The sequence below is a fragment of the Chelon labrosus genome, assembly GCF_963514085.1.
Source record: "Chelon labrosus genome assembly, chromosome: 3".
Classification (NCBI taxonomy): domain Eukaryota; kingdom Metazoa; phylum Chordata; class Actinopteri; order Mugiliformes; family Mugilidae; genus Chelon; species Chelon labrosus.
This window is the reverse complement of record NC_140339.1, coordinates 3,925,689-3,947,473: the sequence shown is the minus strand read 5'-3', so window position 1 is coordinate 3,947,473 and position 21,785 is coordinate 3,925,689. Positions and strand designations below refer to the sequence as shown.

General features: G+C 44.1%; 1 protein-coding gene across 1 annotated transcript in view; it reads left to right on the top strand.

Annotated features, from left to right (window-relative positions):
• Positions 1–5,630: 5,630 nt before the first annotated feature.
• The window catches only part of igdcc3 (immunoglobulin superfamily, DCC subclass, member 3), a gene marked incomplete at both ends in the record, with an annotated part of 69,520 nt that continues 53,365 nt past the window's right edge, over positions 5,631–21,785 (top strand). The window contains 2 exons of the mRNA XM_084541958.1: positions 5,631–5,703; positions 12,178–12,483. Coding sequence (XP_084398084.1) covers positions 5,631–5,703; positions 12,178–12,483 — 379 coding nt within the window. The remainder of the gene's footprint in view (positions 5,704–12,177; positions 12,484–21,785) is intronic.

The following is a 21,785-nucleotide window of genomic DNA, read 5'->3' as shown; positions in this document are numbered from 1 at the left end:
TTTATTTATTTATAACTGCTCGTGGTGCAGTGTCTGTTCTGTTTTAGTGGTAGACTAATCCCTCTGAGCTGATAATACAATTAAAAGCAACTCCTGGAGGATATATGTCAGGATTAGACCTAAACACATGGAGGTCAATGTAAACTGGTGAATCCTTCATGTAAATAATACTCTTACAGTCTTTTTAGATGAACAGCAGGTCAGTTTGACATTTAACTGTCTCTCTGTTACAGATAAGTTCCTTGTTGTTTTGCCTGCAGCCTGGATAGTGTTGTGTTAAAGTATTAACAGTGATCCCATGACAAGAGAGGAGGAGGAGGTGAACTGATCCAGACAGATGCAGAGTGTTTGTGGCGTTGAGTCTCTTCTCTGTGGGGTCAACGAGGTCACGCTGGTGTTTCACACAAACATTAGTGAAATCTCTGCAGGCGATATGTCAGCGCGACCTCCTCTCAAGGATTTTTCTGTGTGGGTTAAGTTGGAAAAGCGCAAAATGATCAGATCTGAAGCCTGTGTACTTGTTTTCCTCCCTTCAAAGCTTAGCATGTGTGCCCCTCATCTGATTTGGTTTCCTCTGCTGAGATAGTCAGGCTTCAGAGACCACTTTCAGGTCGACCTGTGGTTCCAGTGTGTTCATGAGAATCCTTTCTGGACAGTTTACGGCTGCAGATTTCTGCCATTAGTGTGATTGAGTCGCATGGTTTACCTTTATGTGTTGTTTCTATTTACAGTGACCTCCAGGGACACCAGAGATAAGATAGAAGAGTAACGGTTTAATTTCCACTGAGCTCCATATGTCATAATACTAACGGGCTGGGGGCCTTTTAGGTCCTGCATTATGTTTCCCATGGCAACGGTTCGTAGAAACGACATTGCTCTGGTGCCATTGTTACGCAACATAGCTGCCAAACGCTGAGATTTTCTGCTTATATTCACAAGTATCCTCCAAGAAGGAAGTGGTTGTGTTGAAACTGAGGGTGGACAAATGGAAAAGGCTGTTCTCTGTGGCTGAAGATGTAATGATCTTATTAACAATGCATGAACTGGAAACAAGAACTTGCTTTTACATCAATTTCTAAAGTAGGAAATGTCTTTATTTAATAAGATAAAATTACAACACAGTGAACTGATTAACAGTTGCATCCTGTTTACGTAATCCACATCTCACTTTCTGCATCTGAGGAATCAAACTGCAGTTTTAAAAGTGTAAGGGTGAACTCTTGTTCTTCAACAACCCCTCCAAGAACCCAAGTCTGAACCAGTTTTGTTTTTCATCCAGGACCCAGGAAAATTTGAAATTAGACGTCTGCCTGAGGATCTAAAGGTTCATAGCGGTCTGTATGGTACTAAAAGGTCAGTGATAAAGCCACGGGGCTATATGAAGAGCTTTAAACCTAATCAGTAAGATCTTAAAATCAGTTCACCTGCACTGGCTTCCTGTCTGTTTTATTACTGGTTTTTTAAAGTCTCAATGGCCGGGCCACCACCTCACTAGCTCCTGAGCTCCTACATCGTCACACTCCAACCAGAGCATTGACATCATCAAGGCTCCAACACAGAGGTGATAGAACCTTTTTGGTGGTGGCCCCCCCAAACTATGGAACAACCTACCCTGTCATTTGAAAGCTTCCCAGACCTTGGATCTTTTTAAATCATTGTTCACTAACAAGACCACGCCTCTTGATATTCAAAGAAGTTTATTTGACCAGGTTAAAGAGAAGGAAAAGATAGGAGATCGAACGGAAGGGTCGAGGGGTCGAGGGTTCGAGAGGAAGGAAAAGAGAATTGAGTAGCGACTGATGATGATCCTTGGACGACTGGACGTAGGAATCGAGGGAGAGAGATTCAGGGTGGGGGCACATCTCTGGAGGAGTCGGCTCCTTGACCCCCTGGTTCCTGCAAAGAGATTGTAAAGGAGAAGAGAGAACAGAGAGGGTCGGGGTGGAGGGGTTTGAGAACCGAGTCAAACGGGCGAGGAGAGGTTAGGTGCGTCTATATAGGCAGGTGCGGGTAATTGGGTGTTTGAGGCGTGGCCCTGTTCCTGAACCTCAGTTATTTACCTTGATTTAAAGACCCAGTTCTTCTCGCTTGCCTTCAGTCCAGGTTGAGGAACATACTGTATCTTGGCTTTTATTGTGCAAACACAAGTTTATTTTACTCTTTTATTTTATTTGGTGAAGTTTTATTGCTTATTTTATCTCATATTTATTGGTTTATGTTAATGGAGATTGTTGATTTATGTATATTTGTATTCCTTTTACAGCACATTTTAAGCTTGACTTGACTTGACGTTCTAAAACCAGAGTGATATGATCCCTCTTCCTGGTTCTGGCTTTTAACTAGAACCAGGAAATAGGATCCATGATATTTATTTATTGTTCAGACAAGGTAAAAAGGCCGTTACAATCATTAAAGCATGTAAAATAGTCTTTAAAAGATAATAGAGTTCCTGAATTGATTCACTGATGCTCTACGTCATTTAAAAAGGATTGTGTCGGGTTCCATACTGGATGCTTTATTCATATTATTGTCCATCTACAGATGTCATTTTGCTCACGGCGTACCTTTTTTTAAAATCACCATCAACGTAATCTCTCTGAGAACAGCTCGGGGATTGTACGGAACAACTCACAAACCACACTCCACCAATTAAGTTGGAGCAGGTTAATGGGCTGCGTGGCCTTCCTGGTTGGAGATGAACCACTCAGCAGATTAAGCAAATACCAGTGATGGCTATAATTGGTGTCCACTGTCTTCAACCTAAACTCACAGCTGCTGTTTTCAGCTGATACCGGAGCTCTCTTTATGACTTAATGGAGGTCACAAATCCCAAACTCCCTGAATAATAAGCCAGCAGCAAAGACTATTTAAAAAAAAAGCACGTCAAAATCCCCCTATTAACTACTATCTAGCCTCAGCGCCCACTTACAGATTCATCTTAGGGACTTTGCTCTAATCTTTTTTTAGTGGGGGTGAAATGTTTTTCTCCCCGTGGGCCTCAAACGGTTATTAAATAATCTCAGAAGTCTGGTCTCTTTGATGGGACTGCTAACCTCTCAGCCACCTGATACACGACGAGGGGAACCAATTAAAAGGCGCCATTTAAATGCTCTTAATTTTAGTCTGGGGTTTTAGTGTAAAATCTTAATTTAAAATAACAAGGAAATGTAGCTGTTAAGGTAGAGCAGAAAAACCATAGAAATGTTAAATACATTTTAATTTATTGTTCTTTTTTTTTTCAGCAAATCTAAAGATTCCTGGTAAAATTCATGAATGATAAAATAGAATAAGCACAACTTCGGTATTTAAATAAAATCCTAATAAGTCCTACGATAATTAAATGTATTTTTTACTCGGTTGCTGGCACTGTCCCGTTAAAAATGGCTCAAAACATCAACGGATTATCACACGAGTCCTGAAAATAGACAAAGAGACCCTAATCAAACAAATGAAACAGAAATATTATACTTGTGTATTTATTTATTCAAGATAATTAATCATTTGTTCATATAGGGTGAAGTGTAAAAACTAAGTGCCTCCGTGTTTCCAGTATCTGCTGTGACCTCCTCCTTGTAACTAAACATTTCTGGTAACTGCTGATCAGTGGTCTACAGCAGCTTGGAGGAATTTTAGCCCATTCCTCAGAACAGAACCACTTCAGTTCTGAGATGTTGGTGGGTTTCCTCACATCAACTGCTTGCTTCAGGTCCTTCCACAACATTTCTATTGGATTAAGGTCAGGACTTTGACTTGGCCGTTCCTAAACATTCATCTTGTTCTTCTTTAACCGTTCTTTTGTAGAACCACTTGTGTTCTTGGTTCTCGTTGTCTTGCTGCATGACCCAGTTTCTCTTCACGTTCAGCTCATGGACAGATGTCCTGACATTTTCTTGTCCTTTTAGATTATTTGTTATAAAATCAAAACTTCTGCTCATTTGTCACTGTGAATGTGAAACATTATATGCTAGTGCATAATAAATTTATGGAAAATAATTTCCTTAGTAAGTAGTTTTTGACACTTTTTCAGATGATATTTCATCATAAAAATCTAGATAAATATGTGGAAATCTTATTCATCATAACTTATTCCCTTTTAACTAAATGACACAAGCTGGTAGGATACTAATATTATGGCCATTGATTATAAATAGATTTTTCTTCACTTGTTTTGCAACTCCTACATGACTGATGAAACACTTATACCAGAAGTAATTTGGGTCGAAGGGTCTAATGGGTTGAGGGGAGGGGCCTCTGTGGATCATCCCACAGATACTTGATCAGTTTGGGATCTAGTGAATTTGGAGGCCAGGTCAACACCTTGTGCTGTTCTTCATGTTTTTTTTTTAGTTGTTCCTAAAGTGTTTTTGTGCGTGTGTCTGTGTCAGGCTGCATCCTGCTGGGGATGGCTGCTGCCATCAAGGAGTGTCATTGCTATGGGGTGGGGGTGCCTGGTCTGGTCTAGGTGGGTGCTACATGTCTAAGTAACATCCACACCAATGAATGCCAGGTCCAGAAGTTTCCCAGCAGAACACTGAATTGTCACAAGATGGTCACTCAATGTGCCACAGATTCTGCCAGAGCCACAAAGTTGAGCTGTGAAGTGCACGGCTGTGTCCGCTAGGGGGCGGTAGAGCACAGCTAAAAACAACCCTCCGCTGCTGCTGCTTTGTTGTAACTGGGTCCTTCTTGTTTGTTTATCATATCAGGTTCACATGCGTTGAAGCGTCATCTTTAAATAAAACACATCCACCTGACATGAATCATTTTCATTTATTTAATTAATTCTGTTTATTTCATAAAGCAAAAAAGAGTGTTCCAGTATGGACCGAATGGTTTATGGTTGCTCTTTTTTAATATTTCTTTCATCATGTATGTTTTTAGTTGTTTTTAAATCTACTCATTTAAAAAAAGTAAAAAAAATAAAATAAAATAAAGACAGGGACAGAGAGCTGGTTCTTTAGGAGCATCTCATGTGTATTTCTTATTATCTCTGTGATGTGTTGATCATGTTGTCTGCTCAGATTCATCCCCGGTTCTGTTATTGTTTGGAACATTATTACATCATAGTTAGGGTATCACGTGCAGGGCGGAGTATTACGTTGATTACGGTAATTATTATTAATAGTGGCTTCTTTTTTTAGTGACATGCAGCAGAAATCATGTCGTTTTCCTGCAGTTTTCTCATGTGTTGAGAGCGAATCAGTCGAGTCCTTTTGTTCCCGGTGCAGATTCGGATTCAGTGTGTGTGTGTGTGTGTGTGTGTGAAAGAGAGAGAGAGAGAGAGAGAGAGAGAGAGAGAGAGAGAGAGAGAGAGAGAGAGGGAAATAGGGGGGCAGTCTTTAGGATACAGCAGAGTGAGTGAGTGAGTGAGGAGAGAGGGAGAGAGTGGGATGCTGACAGACTCCTGATAGATGGCTAAAATGGCGAGAGCTTGTTCGACCCCAGCGAGCCTCCAAACTGTAGCACTGTAGGTCGGATCATGGACTAATTGTATCTGGAGCTGGATATCTGCGTTCCTGCGCTTTTCTTTTTCCCCTTTTCTTTTTTTTTTTTAACTGTTCACCCCTTTGTGCTCATCTCTGCAAGTGCTGGAATATAAATATACATATACATTTTGTTGCTGTGTTTAAATGGCATCCACAAGGCGCCGCCGCCTTGTTCCGGGCTTTTTGGGAATACTCGTCCTGCTGAACGCTTTTATCGGTAAGTGGCATTAGCGTAATGGAGAGGGGGAATGGTGGTGGTGGTGCCGCTGCGGGGTTTGCGGGGTGTGTGGGTAAGGGTTCGGAGAGGAGAGGAGGACGCGCCGCTGCCAGCACGCTTGCTCGGGGTTTGCAGGCTGCAGGCTGCAAGCTGCAGCGACTGACCAGTAACCCTGAACTTGGCCCCTCTCCTGTGTCCATTAGAGAGAGAGAGAGCTGGAGTGCACTGCGGAATTTGCACTCGTGGGTTTCTGACTTGCCCTTGTCCCTTATTGTGCATCAAAAAAAAGTTGTGCATTCTGTTGAAACTTGAAAGTTGTGTGCAGAGTTACTTCAAATCCGGATGGCTGGCTCAGTCATTGGATGCACCATAATAATACACGGGAGCCACGTGCAATGCTTCAGCACCGTTTCTGGATTATTTCTACTTATTTTTATAGGAAGAATTAAATAATGTTCTTGTGGAAGCTGTCCTCTCAGTGCATTTTGTTTTATTTTATTTTATTTGCATTGCAGTTGTAGCAAACTGTGCAGAAATAGACGTGATCAGCGTCCACATTTAAGGATCTATTTCTTCCTTCTAAAACTTCTACAGTAATTTCATTTCATATCAGGGGGCTTTTAAAGCAGATGGAGTTCTCTCCTGGTCAGTCTTTAGAGCCCACCTCCCCGTGGCCCGGGCGAAATGACAGTGGTTATTGCTCCGAGAGCAGATTAAAAGACCGTGGTTATTGCCTGCTGGGGAGAATATTTGTACAGATTAAATGTCAAGACTGTCTCTCTCCTCCTTTTCACATTTTCTTTCACATCCCTTTGTTGAGCGTGACAGACAGTTTCTCTCTCTCTCAGTGCGGGGGCCCCTTAATTCAAAGGCAGGAGAGAGTATTGAGTATTTTGCAAAGCACGCCACACGGGGAAACCACAAAGGCTCCGCTGGAATCATAAAGGCTAGTACACAGTGGTACATAACATGTTGAGTCAGAGGAGTGGGAACAAAAATGTCAGAAACACAGCTCCGTGATGGATGGAGCTCCAGCCTGGCCAATCGTCGCGCTAACGAAGCCCTTTCAGGCGCCTGTCCCCCCTCAGAGATTAGATTCGGTTTAGATGGAGGAGCTCCTTTTCTTTTCTTGTTTTTAATGACATTTTAAGCGGCGTCGATAAGAATGAAAGAGGCTCCAAGATGTGCATCTCATAGGGTTCAAAGTCTGAGGCACAAATGCGGGAGAGAGGGAGAGAGATCACCCAGAAGATCTGTCTCTCTTCTGGGAAAAGAAACTTTATTTCTTATCAAAGAGGAGTCGTTCGGCTTTGAGTGGATCGTCGGAGATGTGCTTCAGAGAGGACGGGGCAGTGTTGGCGTGAAGTCAGAGCAAGTGGGAGACATAAATAAAGTGTTAAGGACTTTCATTTAACTTTGTCCCTGTTTGGGTTCCGGCCTGCTAACACGTCTGTAAGAGGATTTCTTTTAATCCAAAAGTGTGTCCGGTTTATCGCTATCAGGTCAAGGATTAGGGGGGTTACAAGTCTGTTGCTGTGAGGGATGATTTTACAGAGCATTGGCCATGGACACGGCAAACAGCTGCCACACAACTACTTTTCTTCCAGCTCTTAGATCATTTCAAATCAAATCGAGCTCTATTGCCATTGTGGCATACAGTACATACAGGCGTTTCTGTCTGGGATATGTGCAGACTACAGTAAATAATTAAAAACGCAGATAAAATAAATAAGTTAAACCGAATAAATATGTATATGTTAGTTAAGTGCACATCCTGGATGCAGCCGTCTAACAGCTTGTGGAAGAAAGCTGTCTGCAGGAGTCTGCTGGGTCTCCTTTAATGCCCTGGTACCGTTCTCCTCATGGCAACGGTTTGAAAAGTTTATCAAGAGGGCTAGAGGGCTCTTCTCCGACGATGTTCAGTGTCCCGTTTCCTGCACCAGTTCTCGGGACAGGTTGGTCAGGGAGACTCCAGTCACTCTCCCCTCACCACCCTGTCGTCTGCCACCGTGCAGCTGGAGTTACCACGAGGACGCAGCCTACTCTCGTGTTGCATTTTGGCGTCTATAAATCCCATCATCGCCGTTTTATCACAATCGTCGCTGAGATTGTGTGAATGATCTCAAAAGCCAGAAAACTCATAACTGCATCCACATTTAATGAGCGCGAGCATTAAGGTAGCAAGAAAACAAGAGTGTTGATTAATAATTTATCAAGCCTGTGGGAGGGAATGCAAATACCAGAGCTGCGTGCACAGTCTCCCCCCCTGCAAACAGAATAAATATTGCTTTTCAGAAATTGTAGGGCTTTGAAAAGAAGAAGGAAAGAAACCGAGCTGTTCTCGTTTTAGTTTGGGGGCCACATGCAGCCCAATTTGATGTGCTGGAGCCTATCCCAGCTGTTACTGGGCGAGAGGCGGGGTCCACCCTGGACAGGTCTCCAGTCTATCACAGGGCTAATAATTTAGAATCACCATTTAACCTAACCAGCATGTCTTTGGACGGTAGGAGGAAGCTGGAGTACCTGGAGAGAACCCACGCAGACACAGGGAGAACATGCAAACTCCACACAGAAAGGAACCAGTCGACCCATGATGGATTAGAACCCAGAACCTTCTTCTTGCTGTGAGGCATCAGTGCTAACCACCTCACCTCTGTGCCGCACTGAAGCTAATATCTTCAGTGTAATCTTTGCACTTTGCAAATTCATCCCACTGGCCAGATTGGAGACTCTGGCGGGCCGGTTTTGGCCCCCCGAGCCGTGTGTTTGACCACCCTGTTTTAATGGCTCGTTAATAATGCTCGTTGATGCGTCGTCCACGCTGGTATACACTTTATCTAAGGACTTAAGCTGAAAACGTTTAATGCTCTCCACTCGTGTGGAACATATGGGTGCATCTTTTTATTTTCTGCAAAGTGATATCGCTGCTTCAGCTTTCCGTGTGTGCGTTTTTTTGCCAAGCGTGCAAACCGTCGTATCACATTTAAAACAAACCCGAAGCTGCACTCCTGCAGCTTCGGGTTTGTTTTAAATGTGGTATGACAAATTCCACAATTTAACCTGTTCTTAGAAATGTGCTTTCAGTTGTTATCATAGTGAACCTGCCAAAAATATCTAGCAGCTAAGCTAATTTAGGCTGTGTTTAATCTGTGCTATTACTCTGACAGTATAATTATATTGTACCTCTAGCAGTAGCCCATTATATCCTCACCCTGCCGCCCGTGAGAGGCCTGTGGTCTGTCCTGAGCTCACTTAGCTCTGTCAGTGGTGGCCATGCCTGCTAACCACATCTGTCTGTCTGTCTATCTGTGTCGTCTCCACTTCGCTGTTGGAGCTGTAAAACTTTTGAGCCACACTTATCCGTCAATAGTTGGTAAGCCCGACCGTGAGCCGTTCTTAGCCGACACTTGTCTCTGGTCTTACCGGGTAATCCTACGTGCAAGTGTCTGTTTTCTCTGCATGAGGAGAGCGTTAAGATGTGTGCGCCTCCTTATCCGACCATGAAAATCCACACTTGCGATTCATGTCTGCGAACATGTGTTTTTTTGTGGACAGAGCATGTTCCCCTTGCCTCTAGTTTCTGCAGCTGTGGCCTCCTCTCCTTCGGCATTCAAGGATTACCTTGACCTGAACAAAGTGCAAGATTCAGCCGTCCCCCCTCTCTCCCCCTCCCTCTCTCCCTCTCTCTGTGTGTGTTGTCCTCTCATCGTCTGCGTCTTATTGGATGCGTCGCTCTATTAATTTACTTTTTGTGCTCGCAATTATTTTTGCTGACATTTCTCACGCCGATGTTTGTGACCTTCTGCACACCCAGAGCGCAGGCCTTGCATTAATCAGTCACCGCGGCAGCATGCATTATTCATTAGGGGAAGGCCAGAACCCGAGAACTTTACTTTGTGTTTGCGTGCACAAAATGTTCAGGTTTTTAACTTCTTCTAAAAAGAATAAAAGAATAAAGAATAAAACAATATCCCTTACAGAGCTGCTGTTTACATGTGGAATGAATATTCCATTGTTATTCCTGTGCAGCATGAGTTTCTCAAAGTTTTGTCTTTTATTCCTTTAACCACCTTCTATTAAATGTCACCTTTGCCACATTTGCACAAATTGCAATGCATGCATATCCCTAAAATATGAAGTTTCCATCAAATCTCTAATAATTGCTGAATATTAGTGTGCATGCAAACAAACTGAACGCTCCAACTAATGAAATAAACTCTAATTATTTGCAGCACAAAATCATTAAAGTTGTTTAATCCTCTCCTGAACAATGATGCACTGAGGCATCGGGACGCTCGAGTGTTATTATCCTGTTTGCTGCGAGGCTTGACAGCGCTGACTAATTTAATTTGTCAGCTCTGAACGATTAAAATAAGTAAAAAAAAAATAATAAAAATAAAGCCTCAGATATGTTTCAGTTTATCCTCTGTACATGAAAGGGAGGCTGAGCGCGAAGCAATGTATGTTTGCATCCCCATTTTTCTTTTTATGTTTTTGTCCAGAAGCATTTTTCAGCGTGTATATATAATTCTCTTTGACGTTTATCCGTGCTCGGATGGAAACATCAAGTGTGACTGACTCAATGCATGGCTCCAGATATTATTTTTATCTGCTGCCTGGCTGCTCCCCCCCCCCCCCCCCCTTTTTTGCTGGATCAAAGGACGCGGTGCTCCGTGGCCGGCGTCGTTTTGGAGCAGCAGTAGCAGCAGCAGCAGCAGCTCGGGCGGTGGGATCGCCATCTGCCAGCTAAGGGTTAAATATTTCTCCCGACACCACCCCCTTGTTTTTCACAAGTGGTAGCACTGATGTCTCTGTGGTCTCATGGCCATGTTACTTACCGTGCTCATTGAGTGTAAAAAGGGGAAGGGGAAAGGGGGTGGGGGGAGTGGGGAGGGGGGGCACGTAAGGAGAGGATACAGAGCGAGATGGAGGGGAAGAGGAAATGTTTCATTGCGTTATACTTCATACGTGAAGAGTGTGTCGGTGAATTCCTCGTCGGCTCCGGAGGGGAAGCATTTCTCTTCTGGAATTTGAGGGATGAAGCCGGAGGTTCTCTCTTTTGACCCTTGTGCTTTTGCCCCCCTTCGCTGCCCTCCCCTAGCCACCTCCCACCAGATTCCAGGGCCTGGGGCAGAGACTGGTAGTGCTTAGTCCATCAGCAGCTGAAACATGATACCAAGAGAGCTCTCTAAGCTCCTCTTTTATACTCTAAGTCAGGTCAGCCTGTTTACATCCTATACAATCAATATAATCTTTTTTTTTTTTTTTTTTTAGTATCACTTTGGTGGACGAAACAGAGAAAGAGCGATGGTGGTGAGATAACCTGCCGGTGCAGCCCATGCAAGGCCGTGCACGTGTGCGTTTACGGTACAAGAGTACACATGCTCGGGGTGCATTCAGTCCATAGGCTATGAATTCCCTGGTGACTGTAGCCTGGAGGTATCTCAGTGAAGGCTTTTTATTTATGAGGTGCAAGGACTGGTGAGCAGCGATCAGGACATAACAGAAGGAGCAATAGTCCCTGTTTAGTAGCGCAGAGATGAATGAGGTAGATACAGGCTCGGTGTCTCAAAATTTAAAGAGTAAAATAGTAGTAAAAGCTTTCTGAGCTGCAAACCTCACGTTTTAAATTATACAGGATGCAGAACAAAGAGGTTCTTTGTGCATCTTTGCTCCGAGCTGGCATCCTCTGAAGTTTTACATGCATGAATACAGATAAAGTCAGCGTATTACCCGGAGTAGATGGCCATCAGAGGGTCTGGTCCAGAAGCTGTGGACGGGGCCGGCGGCAAAACATAGTTTGGTCGCGTAAAACGAGAAAGAAGGAAGGAAATCAATATCAGTTTAAGTGTGTGCTATTTTTGGAGTAACGTGTTTGTTGTCGGACGTTTAATTTCACGCTCTTCAAACCCACCAGACTCCACTGACCAAAATGCCTCTTTAAAACAAAATTCACGTGTACTCGTATATTTCTGCATTTGGCTTCAAATCTTGTAAAAAAATAAAAAATACAGCAACAAAACACCAGCTCTGCTATCCATCCTGCAGTCTTTACACTAAAGGTGATCCTTATCTCTGCAACAAACCCTGGAAAGCACGCTGTAGTACAGTAGTATAGTGAAAGGAACAATGTTTGAAGTCTCGTCTGCATGAACTGCATGAGAAGCGCCACGCTAACTGCTGTGAGATGTCTCAGGAGAGAACGATAACCCATGCTGTGATGTGTTAACACAGCTGAAAACAGATTTACATACTTATTCTGCTATTTTGGAGAATTTTATGTCGCTGGAGGCGGATGACAGGGAACAAATAAAAGAGAGAAATGGGCGACAGACGTCTCCAGGCGGGCTCAAGCTGGGGATGTAGGGGGGTGCTTCCCGGTCAGCGTATTAACCGCTGAGGCCTGGGCGCTTAAGCTGCGTGGCTGTGTTTGATGGAAGTTGCTCATTTGTGCGTCCCTGCGTGTCTCCTCAGGTGGGACGTGCGAAGCCGAGCTCTCCTTCACCCTGGAGCCCAGCGACATCATCGCCGTGCAGGAGCAGCCCCTCATGCTCCACTGCCAGGTGGACGGCATCCCCCCGATTACGACGCAGTGGAGGCACAACGGCCTCCTCTTGACTCAGGGCCCGCGTCACGCCACCTTCGCCAACGGCTCGCTGCTCGTCGCTCGCTTCCAGAAGACCAAATCCGACGGCTCGTCCGACGAGGGCGACTACGAGTGCGTGGCCCAGAACTCATTCGGGCTGGTGGTGAGCCGCAAGGCCCGCATTCAGGCAGCCAGTAAGTGCTTTGTGTGTTTTTAAAGCATGTACACCGATCAACCACAACATTATGACCACCGACAGGAGAAGTAAATAACATTGAGCATCTTGTGATAATTCAGTGTTCTGCTGGGAAACTTTTGGACCTGGCATTCATTGGTGTGGATGTTGCTTAGACATGTAGCACCCACCTAGACCAGACCAGGCACCCCCACCCCATAGCAATGACACTCCTTGCTATGGGGTGGTGGGGCCTGGGAAACACACACAAAACACTTTAGGAACAACTAAACAAATCATGAAGAACAGCACAAGGTGTTGACCTGGCCTCCAAATTCACTAGATCCCAAACTGATCAAGTATCTGTGGGATGATCCACAGAGGCCCCTCCCCTCAAAGGCCCCCCCACTAACAACAATGTGTTACCACAGGACACCCTCCGAAGACCCATGTCCATTCTCTGATGAGGCACAACTGTTTTGGAGGCACAAGGGAGACCTACACAATATTAGGAGGGTGGTCATAATGTTATGCCTGATCGGCGTACTTCCTTCTCAGGGAAAAATGAAAGGAAGTGAGTTTGTTTGCATGCAGATGATTTTATTTTCTGCATTTATGTCACCTGGTAGTGTGATAATAGTCACGGACATCGCTATAATACACATATAATGCTGCAAATAATTAAAGAGCATCAATTGAAATTGTGGCTGTGAACTGTGACTAGGATGCTGATCTACAGACGTGTTTTGAGCTGTGTTTTCAAATGCGTCCGGCTGATGGGGGGTGTAGAAGCAGCAGTGAGTTTAAGAGTCACGGTGCAGAGCAGCTGAAGGCTGAGGCTGCAGAATTTACATCCGTCTAACGCGGTGGACTTCAATCTGGAAGCAGCCGGGAAAAGACTTGGATTCTCGTCTTTATTCTTGTTAGTTAGAGTGTTGAGACTCAATCATTGTAAAATGTCTTTCTTTCTTTCTTTCTTTCTTTTACCTTTATTTAAACTCGTTAGTACACTGAGGCGAGCCTCATTTACAGTGCAGACGAGAGTACAGAGCAAAACAAACAAAATACACAACAGATATTCACAATAAAATACCATCTGCAGAGGCTCTCAGTCATCCAGGTCATGGTATATCTAGAAACTCTAAAGAAAGAAAAGCAAATAGGCTCGTAGAGTTTCTTGAAGACGTTTCATCCGAGTAGCTTCTTCAGCTCTTAAGGACTTGTGGAGAGTTATCCATGCATGTACAACTAGATACAGTACTTACCTGTAGATGGAGGAGACTGTTTGACCTTGTCCTCTTTCTCCGAGGGGTGATACTCTAACAACCTGTCATCCACGTTTTCCTCCAAGCTAAATCCGAACCTTCCCTGACTCGATGCAAAACAAATGTCTAATAATAGCACGTTGCTTAAAATATACACAGAGAACAGCAACGCCGCAGCTTTCTCACGTTGTCTCATAAATTGACTTAATTAAACAGAACCAGCTCACAACCGACCGCAGGGCCACAGGAGAATCAAACAAAAACAGGACAATTAAAGATTCACTTTCTTTCAGCCTGAAATTAAAGTCAATTAGCGAGACTTTATAGGCTCATTAGAGTTTAACGGCCTCGTCTGACGGCCCGTGAAAAATGTAGAAACATGAATTCAGATCACAATTAACTGTGTTTGGCTCATCCTGTTATTTGGCCAGATGTTAAATGTTGGGTAAAAGGTTGTGTTGTTGGTGTACACAAGAAAGAAAGGCAACTAGAAGACTAGAAAAATCTATTTCTTGAATAATACATAAAGTTTTGATGCAGTTGCGTCGGAAACCGTCTGATCTTACCCAAATCATACAACAATATTCATCTCTAATCTACTCTGTCAATGAGCAAATTGTACGATAATCAAGTAAATGTTTAAAGGGGTCGTAACGAGATGAAGACATATTCTCTCTCGCAGTTTTATTTTAATGAATGAATTGATATTTAAGGAATTAACAAAAACCATTGGACATTGGACACCTGTTATTTGGCCAGATGTTAATTGTTGGATAAAAGGTTGTGTTGTCGGCTGCAGTGTGTCTGTGGAGGTTCGCATATCTTTGGGATCGGTGGGATATCCCAGAAACTAAAGAAAGAAAGGCAACTAGAAGAAGTTTCAGTTCTAAAGGACTGGTGGGTGAGTTGGAGCTTAACTAGTGTCTAGTGTCGTCTGTCTTCCCTGGATAAAACGTGGAACGTAGTTGTCTTCAAAGAAGCGTCCTTCATCCTGCAGGTGTAGATGGACACAGATGAATCCACCTACACCTGAAGTATGGATTGAGAGGAGGGACCTCTGTGGATCATCCCACAGATACTTGATCAGTTTGGGATCTAGGGAATTTGGAGGCCAGGTCAACACGTTTTTGTATGTGTGTGTGGGATGGAGTGTCATTGCTATGGGGTGGGGGTGCCTGGTCTGGTCTAGGTGGGTGCTACATGTCTAAGTAACATCCACACCAATTAATGGCAGGTCCAAAAGTTTCCCAGTAGAACATTGAACTATCACAAGATGGTCAATGTTATTTACTTCTACTGTCAGTGGTCATAATGTTATGGCTGATCGGTGTACATATACAGTATGTGCATGTACACGATTGGCTGTTTCCAGAACACAAGATGGTCTCGTCACTTGTCTTCAAGAAACCCTCCATGTCTTTCTTTCTTTCTTTAGCGTTTTTTGTTTTTTTAATATAATCGTCATAAACGATTTTTAAACGCTGACGTAATAGTCAGTTTGACTGTGTCACGACTGAGTGACGCAATTTACAACACAAACAGAACCGCCCGCTCACGTTTGATTAACTGGTGATCTGTGCTCCAAATGTAAACACTGTAATTGAAATATCGCCTTAAGTAATCTCATTTTAGCTCAGTCCCAGTCGTCTGGAGCGCCGCTGTGCATGTAAATGTACTTAATAGAGCCCCGTCTGTTGAGTCATTTGAATATTTTAATACAAGTCTCGGAGTGTAATGAACTTTCTGATGCTCATCTGCAGCGCCGCTTAGAAAAAAAAAAAAAAACGAGGGGAGGCCTTTGAATTTAGCATTAACAAGCGCTCATGCTGAGTCTCCAAGCTGCTTTGTGAGACTCGGAGCAACCCGGCAACCCGCTCACCGGTCGAGGCATGGAGATGACATTTTCTCTGACTTGACTACCAGAGCCTTTATTTGAAGTTATTCTACTTCGCCGCGCTGAGTTCCCAGCATTGTTGCCATGGTTTAATTTTCTTTTTAATCATATCTGACTCACCGTCTGAATGCACACCTCTCCGGAAAATTCGGCGATACTGTGCCGCTCCACGCTGCGCCGGGTTAAGACTTCTTGAAGCCTCTGTTGTGTGTGTTCTCAGATGGACAGAGCCTCGCAGAAAGCCTGTTGAGTCACTGGCTGTGTGTGTGGACACGATATCCGCTGTGCTGCTGTGGCCGGTGCAGCTTTTCCACTCTGTGGGACGGGGAGGTTGGCATGGACGAAGAAGGGACAAGTCACTTCAGCTCAGTGGCTTGTCAAACGCACGCAACCTTTTAAGGGGCCTCCCTGATGAGTCTTTCTTTTCAAAAGACAGGTTGAATCTTCTACTGTAGAGACGTATTTAAAAAAGAAAAGTCAACAGTAGGAGGTTCTTTATAATCCAGGGAATCACTTTCTCACAGCTGTAAGAAGACACGCAAATGAAAAGAATCCTTAGATGTAGTAAGACAAACTTAATCATCAGAAGAGGCTGCAGAGAAATCAATTACACAGATCAGGCATATCATTATGACCACCTTCCTATGTTTATATTGTACATTACTTATTTATTAACTTCTGCACCGGCCGCACCAGTCACTTTATGTCTATCTGTTCTTTTTCGATTCTGGTCGAGTGTTTGCACCGTGGGCCTTTGAGTTACGAAAATTTCAGTCCTGTGTATGTGCTGCACACACGGCAGAGGTGACCATAATGCTGACTTTGACATTGACTAATATCGTGTAGGTCTCCCTTGTGGTGACTCATCAGAAAATGGACATGGACCTTCTGAGGGTGTCCTGTGGTGGGGGGTGCCCTTTAGGGGAGGGGCCTCTGTGGATCATCCCACAGATACTTGATCAGTTTGGGATCTAGTGAATTTGGAGGCCAGGTCAACACCTTGTGCTGTTCTTCATGTTTTTTTGTCGTGTAATTGCTATGGGGTGGGGGTGCCTGGTCCGGTCTAGGTGGGTGCTACATGTCTAAGTAACATCCACACCAATGAATGCCAGGTCTAAAAATTTCCCAGCAGAACTGTCACAAGACGGTCAGTAGTATTTACTTCTCCTGTCAGTGGTTATAATGTTGTGGCTGATAATGCACAGCAATGTGTGGCATATCTTGTATGGAGTCAGGTGTCTTTTTTTTTTCAAAATCATTTTAAATGTCCGATCAACGACTGCTTTGAGGTGCAACTTGAAATTCGACGTACAACTTTAAAGTTAAAGTTTTCCATTTAGCTTAAATATATGAAGCTCGTTACTGGAGACTGCTGCATATTTTAGTGAGATTAGTGCTCGGCAGGAATTATGCATTACCCTCTGAATTTTAAAAAACCTATTTCTTGAATTAAACATTGACTAAAGTGAGAATTCATCAAGTTTTGATGCAGTTGCTTCAGAAACCATCTGATCTTACTCAAGCTACACAACGACATTCATCTCTAACCTTCTCTGTCAATGAGCAAATTGTACGATAATCAAGTACAAGTTTAACGTAACGTCAACAAATTAATTATTTAACGTAATATTTTGCATTTTTTTAGCATGAGCTTTGATGAGATGAAGAGGAATTCTCTCTCGCAGTTTTGTTTTAATGAATGAATTCATATTTAACGAATGAACAAAAACCCAGAGCTCACGTTGGACCTGCTGGTTCAAGTTCAAAACCAACCGTGGTCGAGTTAATCCTGTTTTGTCTGGGGCTTTGTTTTCCTGCAGCTCTTCCCCTGCACCAGAGGATTATTAAAGCCACATTCTGACCCCTGACCCCTCTGACCTTTTGGGTTTTGTCAGTGGAGTCTGTTGGCGAGGCTCGGTCGTAGCGATCCCTCCTTAATAGAGTCTCAACGAGAAGCCGTCACTGAAAATAATCTTCCTGTCATCCTTCAAAGGCAATCGATGCAAACTCCTACAAACGTCCCGGTCGTGTTCATCGCTGTCGACTAATTCCTTCTCTGTTCCGGACGATTTGCAATGAAACAGACGTTGTATTTACAATGCTTGAGTTGTTTTTTGATGTAGGGGAAGAAAAAAAAATCCAGAGGTCTTTTAGAAGTCAGATTAATTAGGCTTTCATTAAACCCTTAGTTGTGGTAATTAACTTCCAGTCTGACATGGGGATCTTATATTCCCCCTCTTGTGTCAAGAAGCAAAATCCGATGTCTTTGAAAGGCTTTGTAGATGTTCCTTATTTTTCCTCAGGCTCCATGTTGCTGCAGGCACCTGTACCCCTCTTTAATACAGCATTCATTTCTCAGTCTGTTATACACTGCCTGGAAAAAATTAAAATGTCCTACACTCTAATATTTCGTTGGACCTCCTTTAGCTTTGATTCCAGCACATTCTCTGTAGCATTGTTTCTATAATCTTCTCCAATGTCACCAGATTTATTTCCATCCAGTGTTGCATTCATTTTCCACCAAGATCTTGTATTGATGATAGAGAGTCTGACCACTGTGCAAAGCCTTCTCCAGCACATCCCAAAGATTCTCAATGGGGTTAAGGTCTGGACTCTGTGGTGGCTGATCCATGTGTGAAAATGATGTCTCATGCTCCCTGAACCACTCTTTCACAATCTGAGCCCCATGAATCCTGGCATTGTCATCTTGGAATATGATCCATTGATGGAATAACCTGGTCATTCAGTATATTCAGGTAGTCAGCTGACCTCATTCTTTGGACACATAATGTTGCTGAACCGAGACCTGAGCAACTGCAGCAACCCCAGATCATAGCACTGCCCCCACAGGCTTGTACAGTAGACACTAGGCATGATGGGTGCATCACTTCATCTGCCTCTCTTCTTACCCTGATGGTTCTCCACTATCCTTCCAGTTTTTAATAATGCGTTGGACAGTTCTTAACCCAGTTTTAGTAGTTTCTTCAATCTCCTTAGATGTTTTCTCTGCTTGATGCATGACAATGATTTGACCCTTCTCAAACAGACTAACATCTTTTCCACGACCACAGGATGTGTCTTTAGTTGTTTAAGAAATGAGAAGCTACTCATTGCATCAGTTGGGGTTAAATAACTTGTTGCCAGCTGAAAGATAATCACCCATGCAGTAATTATCCAATAGGAGGCTCCCACCATTTGGTGCGAAGCGTTTCGTTTCCTGAAGAGAAACGGTCCAAAGCTAGAAAACTCTCCCTTTTCAGAGGTGAATGTTTGTTTCTCCCTCTGTTCTTAGTGTTGGTTAATGTCGACGCTCTCTTTGTGTGTTTTCGGGGCTAATTTGCTGCGTTATAGTTCCTCTCACAACAGAGCCCTGACTTGTACCACTGTGATGCAATGGGTGGTGTGATTACTGAAGCCTCTTTATAGCCCTCCCAGTGCACACAGCCTCCATCTTACCCTCCACACTAACACCCTCCATAAATTTCACTTTTTATTTGCTTGACAACCGTTTGTGGAGCTCGCTGTCGGGGGCTGGTGTGGGACGGACTCCCTGTCGGCCCCGAATCGGCAGTAGGTCTAGGAAACACTTATTTTTTTCTTTTTTCCTCCTCCCAAATGTTATCTCTTTGATGGTTTCTCTCCCTCTCTTTTCCTCACTTTCTCCGGGACCTCCTCATTAGCTTAGCTTCAGGAAGCTTTTCATCATTTGGATGAATGACAAGCTGGGTACAGTGGACCCGTCCAGGGCCCCTCCTTCCGCGGGACGGCCCGCGTCACTAGGCAACACACCACACAAGCCCACCCCTGTTACAAAATAGCTTTTAGGATCAATTGAAATGACTTGCTTTTGTCCGTTTGTCTGGAAGTAATTGGAAAGAGTTGAAGCTTTGTTGGGATTTTTTTTTTTCCCTCTTCCCCACCTCGTCCCGTTCTTTGACTGCAGTTGACCTTAGGGAACATTGGAAAAGATTTCAGTTTGTGTAAACATGAGTGGGGTGAAAACAAACAAAAAAATAAATAAGAGCAATAAATGCACGTTTTATTAGCTTTATTATAGGCGTTATTACTTTTATATAGTGCTTTAGTGTATATATAATTTCCACCTTGGTTAACTGTGGAAATCGTCACGGTGAATTGTGCGCTGCTATAATGGCCCGGCCTCTGAATGAGACTTTAATGAAAGCGAAGAACCCAGGGGGCTGAAGAGGATGAAATGGGAGAAGACAGAGGAAGCCTGTAAAAGTGTCTCAGCTCATACCCGTGCCTGTCGTTTTGTGCAAATTTAATTCCTCTCAGGGAAGTGAATGTAACGGCGTCTGATAGAAGCTGCACATGTGGTTTATGGTGGAGCATGCTACTTGTTTTCAGCTACCGGGACTCAGACGGTGGTTAGTGAGGGCGATTTATGTGGAGCTCGTGCTAGTTTACGTGAGTGTGTGTGTGTGTGTGTGCGTGGGGACCTTCCCGCGCCCACCCCTCTCGTGGCCTCCTGCCGAGGTGAACGTCGGAGCTCCATCCCCGCATCTCCTCGTAGCTCCCTTTGTCTGCGAGCCAAACCCCGCCCTCGCTCCGTCCCCTCTCCAACCCCTCGGCCCCTCTCTGCTCGCTTGCCACGTAGCAAGTCACCTCTCTTGTCGTATCGATTAGACAAATATGATTCTGACGTTTGGTCGTGCTTCCTTTGCATCTCTGTATGCTGGATACACAGGTCAGCCACAACATTATGACCACTGACAGGAGAAGTAAATAACATTGACCATCTTGTGACAATTCAGTGTTCTGCTGGGAAACTTTTGGACCTGATATTCATTCATGTGGATGTTCCTTAGACATGTAGCACCCACCTAGACCAGACCAGGCACCCCCACCCCATAGCAATGACACTCCTTGATGGCAGCAGCCATCCCCAGCAGGATGCAGCCTGACACAGACACACACACAAAAACACTTTAGGAACAACTAAAAAAAACATGAAGAACAGCACAAGGTGTTGACCTGGCCTCCAAATTCACTAGATCCCAAACTGATCAAGTATCTGTGGGATGATCCACAGAGGCCCCTCCCCTCAAAGGCCCCCCCACTAACAACATTCTGTTGCCAGACACCACAGGACACCCTCAGAAGGCCCATGTCCATTCTCTGATGAGTCACCACAAGAGAGACCTACACAATTTTAGGAAGGTGGTCATAATGTTATGCCTGATCGGTGTATGTTTGACTCTTCATGTCCTGCACATTTCTGTAGATAGAATTAAACTACACTGCAAACCATGGGGCATCGAACATTTTACAAAATATCTTAAGAAAAATACCGTTTTGGAGGAAACAAGGGAGACCTGCACAATATTATGGTTATAATGTTATGCCTGATCGGTGTAATTTACGGCACATTACATGTTAAAGCATTGCTAACTAATCATGCCGCCACAGATACAGAAAATCCGTTCCCGTCCCAGCTGTCAGTGATATTCCAGTCTTTAGTGCTTGTACTGTAGACGTGGCCTGTAAACGGCCTCTTCCTTCCTCTGGGCAGGTATGTGTGTTGACGTTAACCCAGAGAGCTGCCTCCCGCTGTGTGGTCAGCGCCCCCTCCATCTATCTGCCAGTTTGTCAGAACCATTGAAGGGAAGAAAGGGCTTTGAATCCTTTCTCTCTTTTCTTTTCTTTCCTTTCCTTTCTTTCTCCTGCGCTCTCGAGGCGCGGTAAAACGACGAGAGCTCCGACCTCCGCTGTGTAATTGCGCCAGAAACCGGTTATTACTGTACACCTGCAGACCGAATTCTCAGATCTCATTGCCTGATTGTGCTAGAACTGGCAACGCTGAAGAGATTTATTTATTTTTTTTTAGTTGCTTATTCCGGCAGCAATCTGTCTCTTTAAGGCGTCAAAGCAGGTTCATTTACCATGCTCCGGTTGGATGTATATCTACCGTCTCCTCGCTCTCTCACGCTCTCTCTTTTCCCGCCGCCTGTAAAGATGCAGTTTGTCCTCTGCGGGTTGTTTCTGCAGTCAGGAATCTGAATAAACGGCAATACCGGATACCGTCCCCGATGACGACTCTGGATGTTTACACTGACAAATGCTCCAACTTGTTCAATCCTCCTGTGGGGAGGGGAGCAGGGTGAATCTGTATTATTTCCGAAGAAGACACATCATTGACCT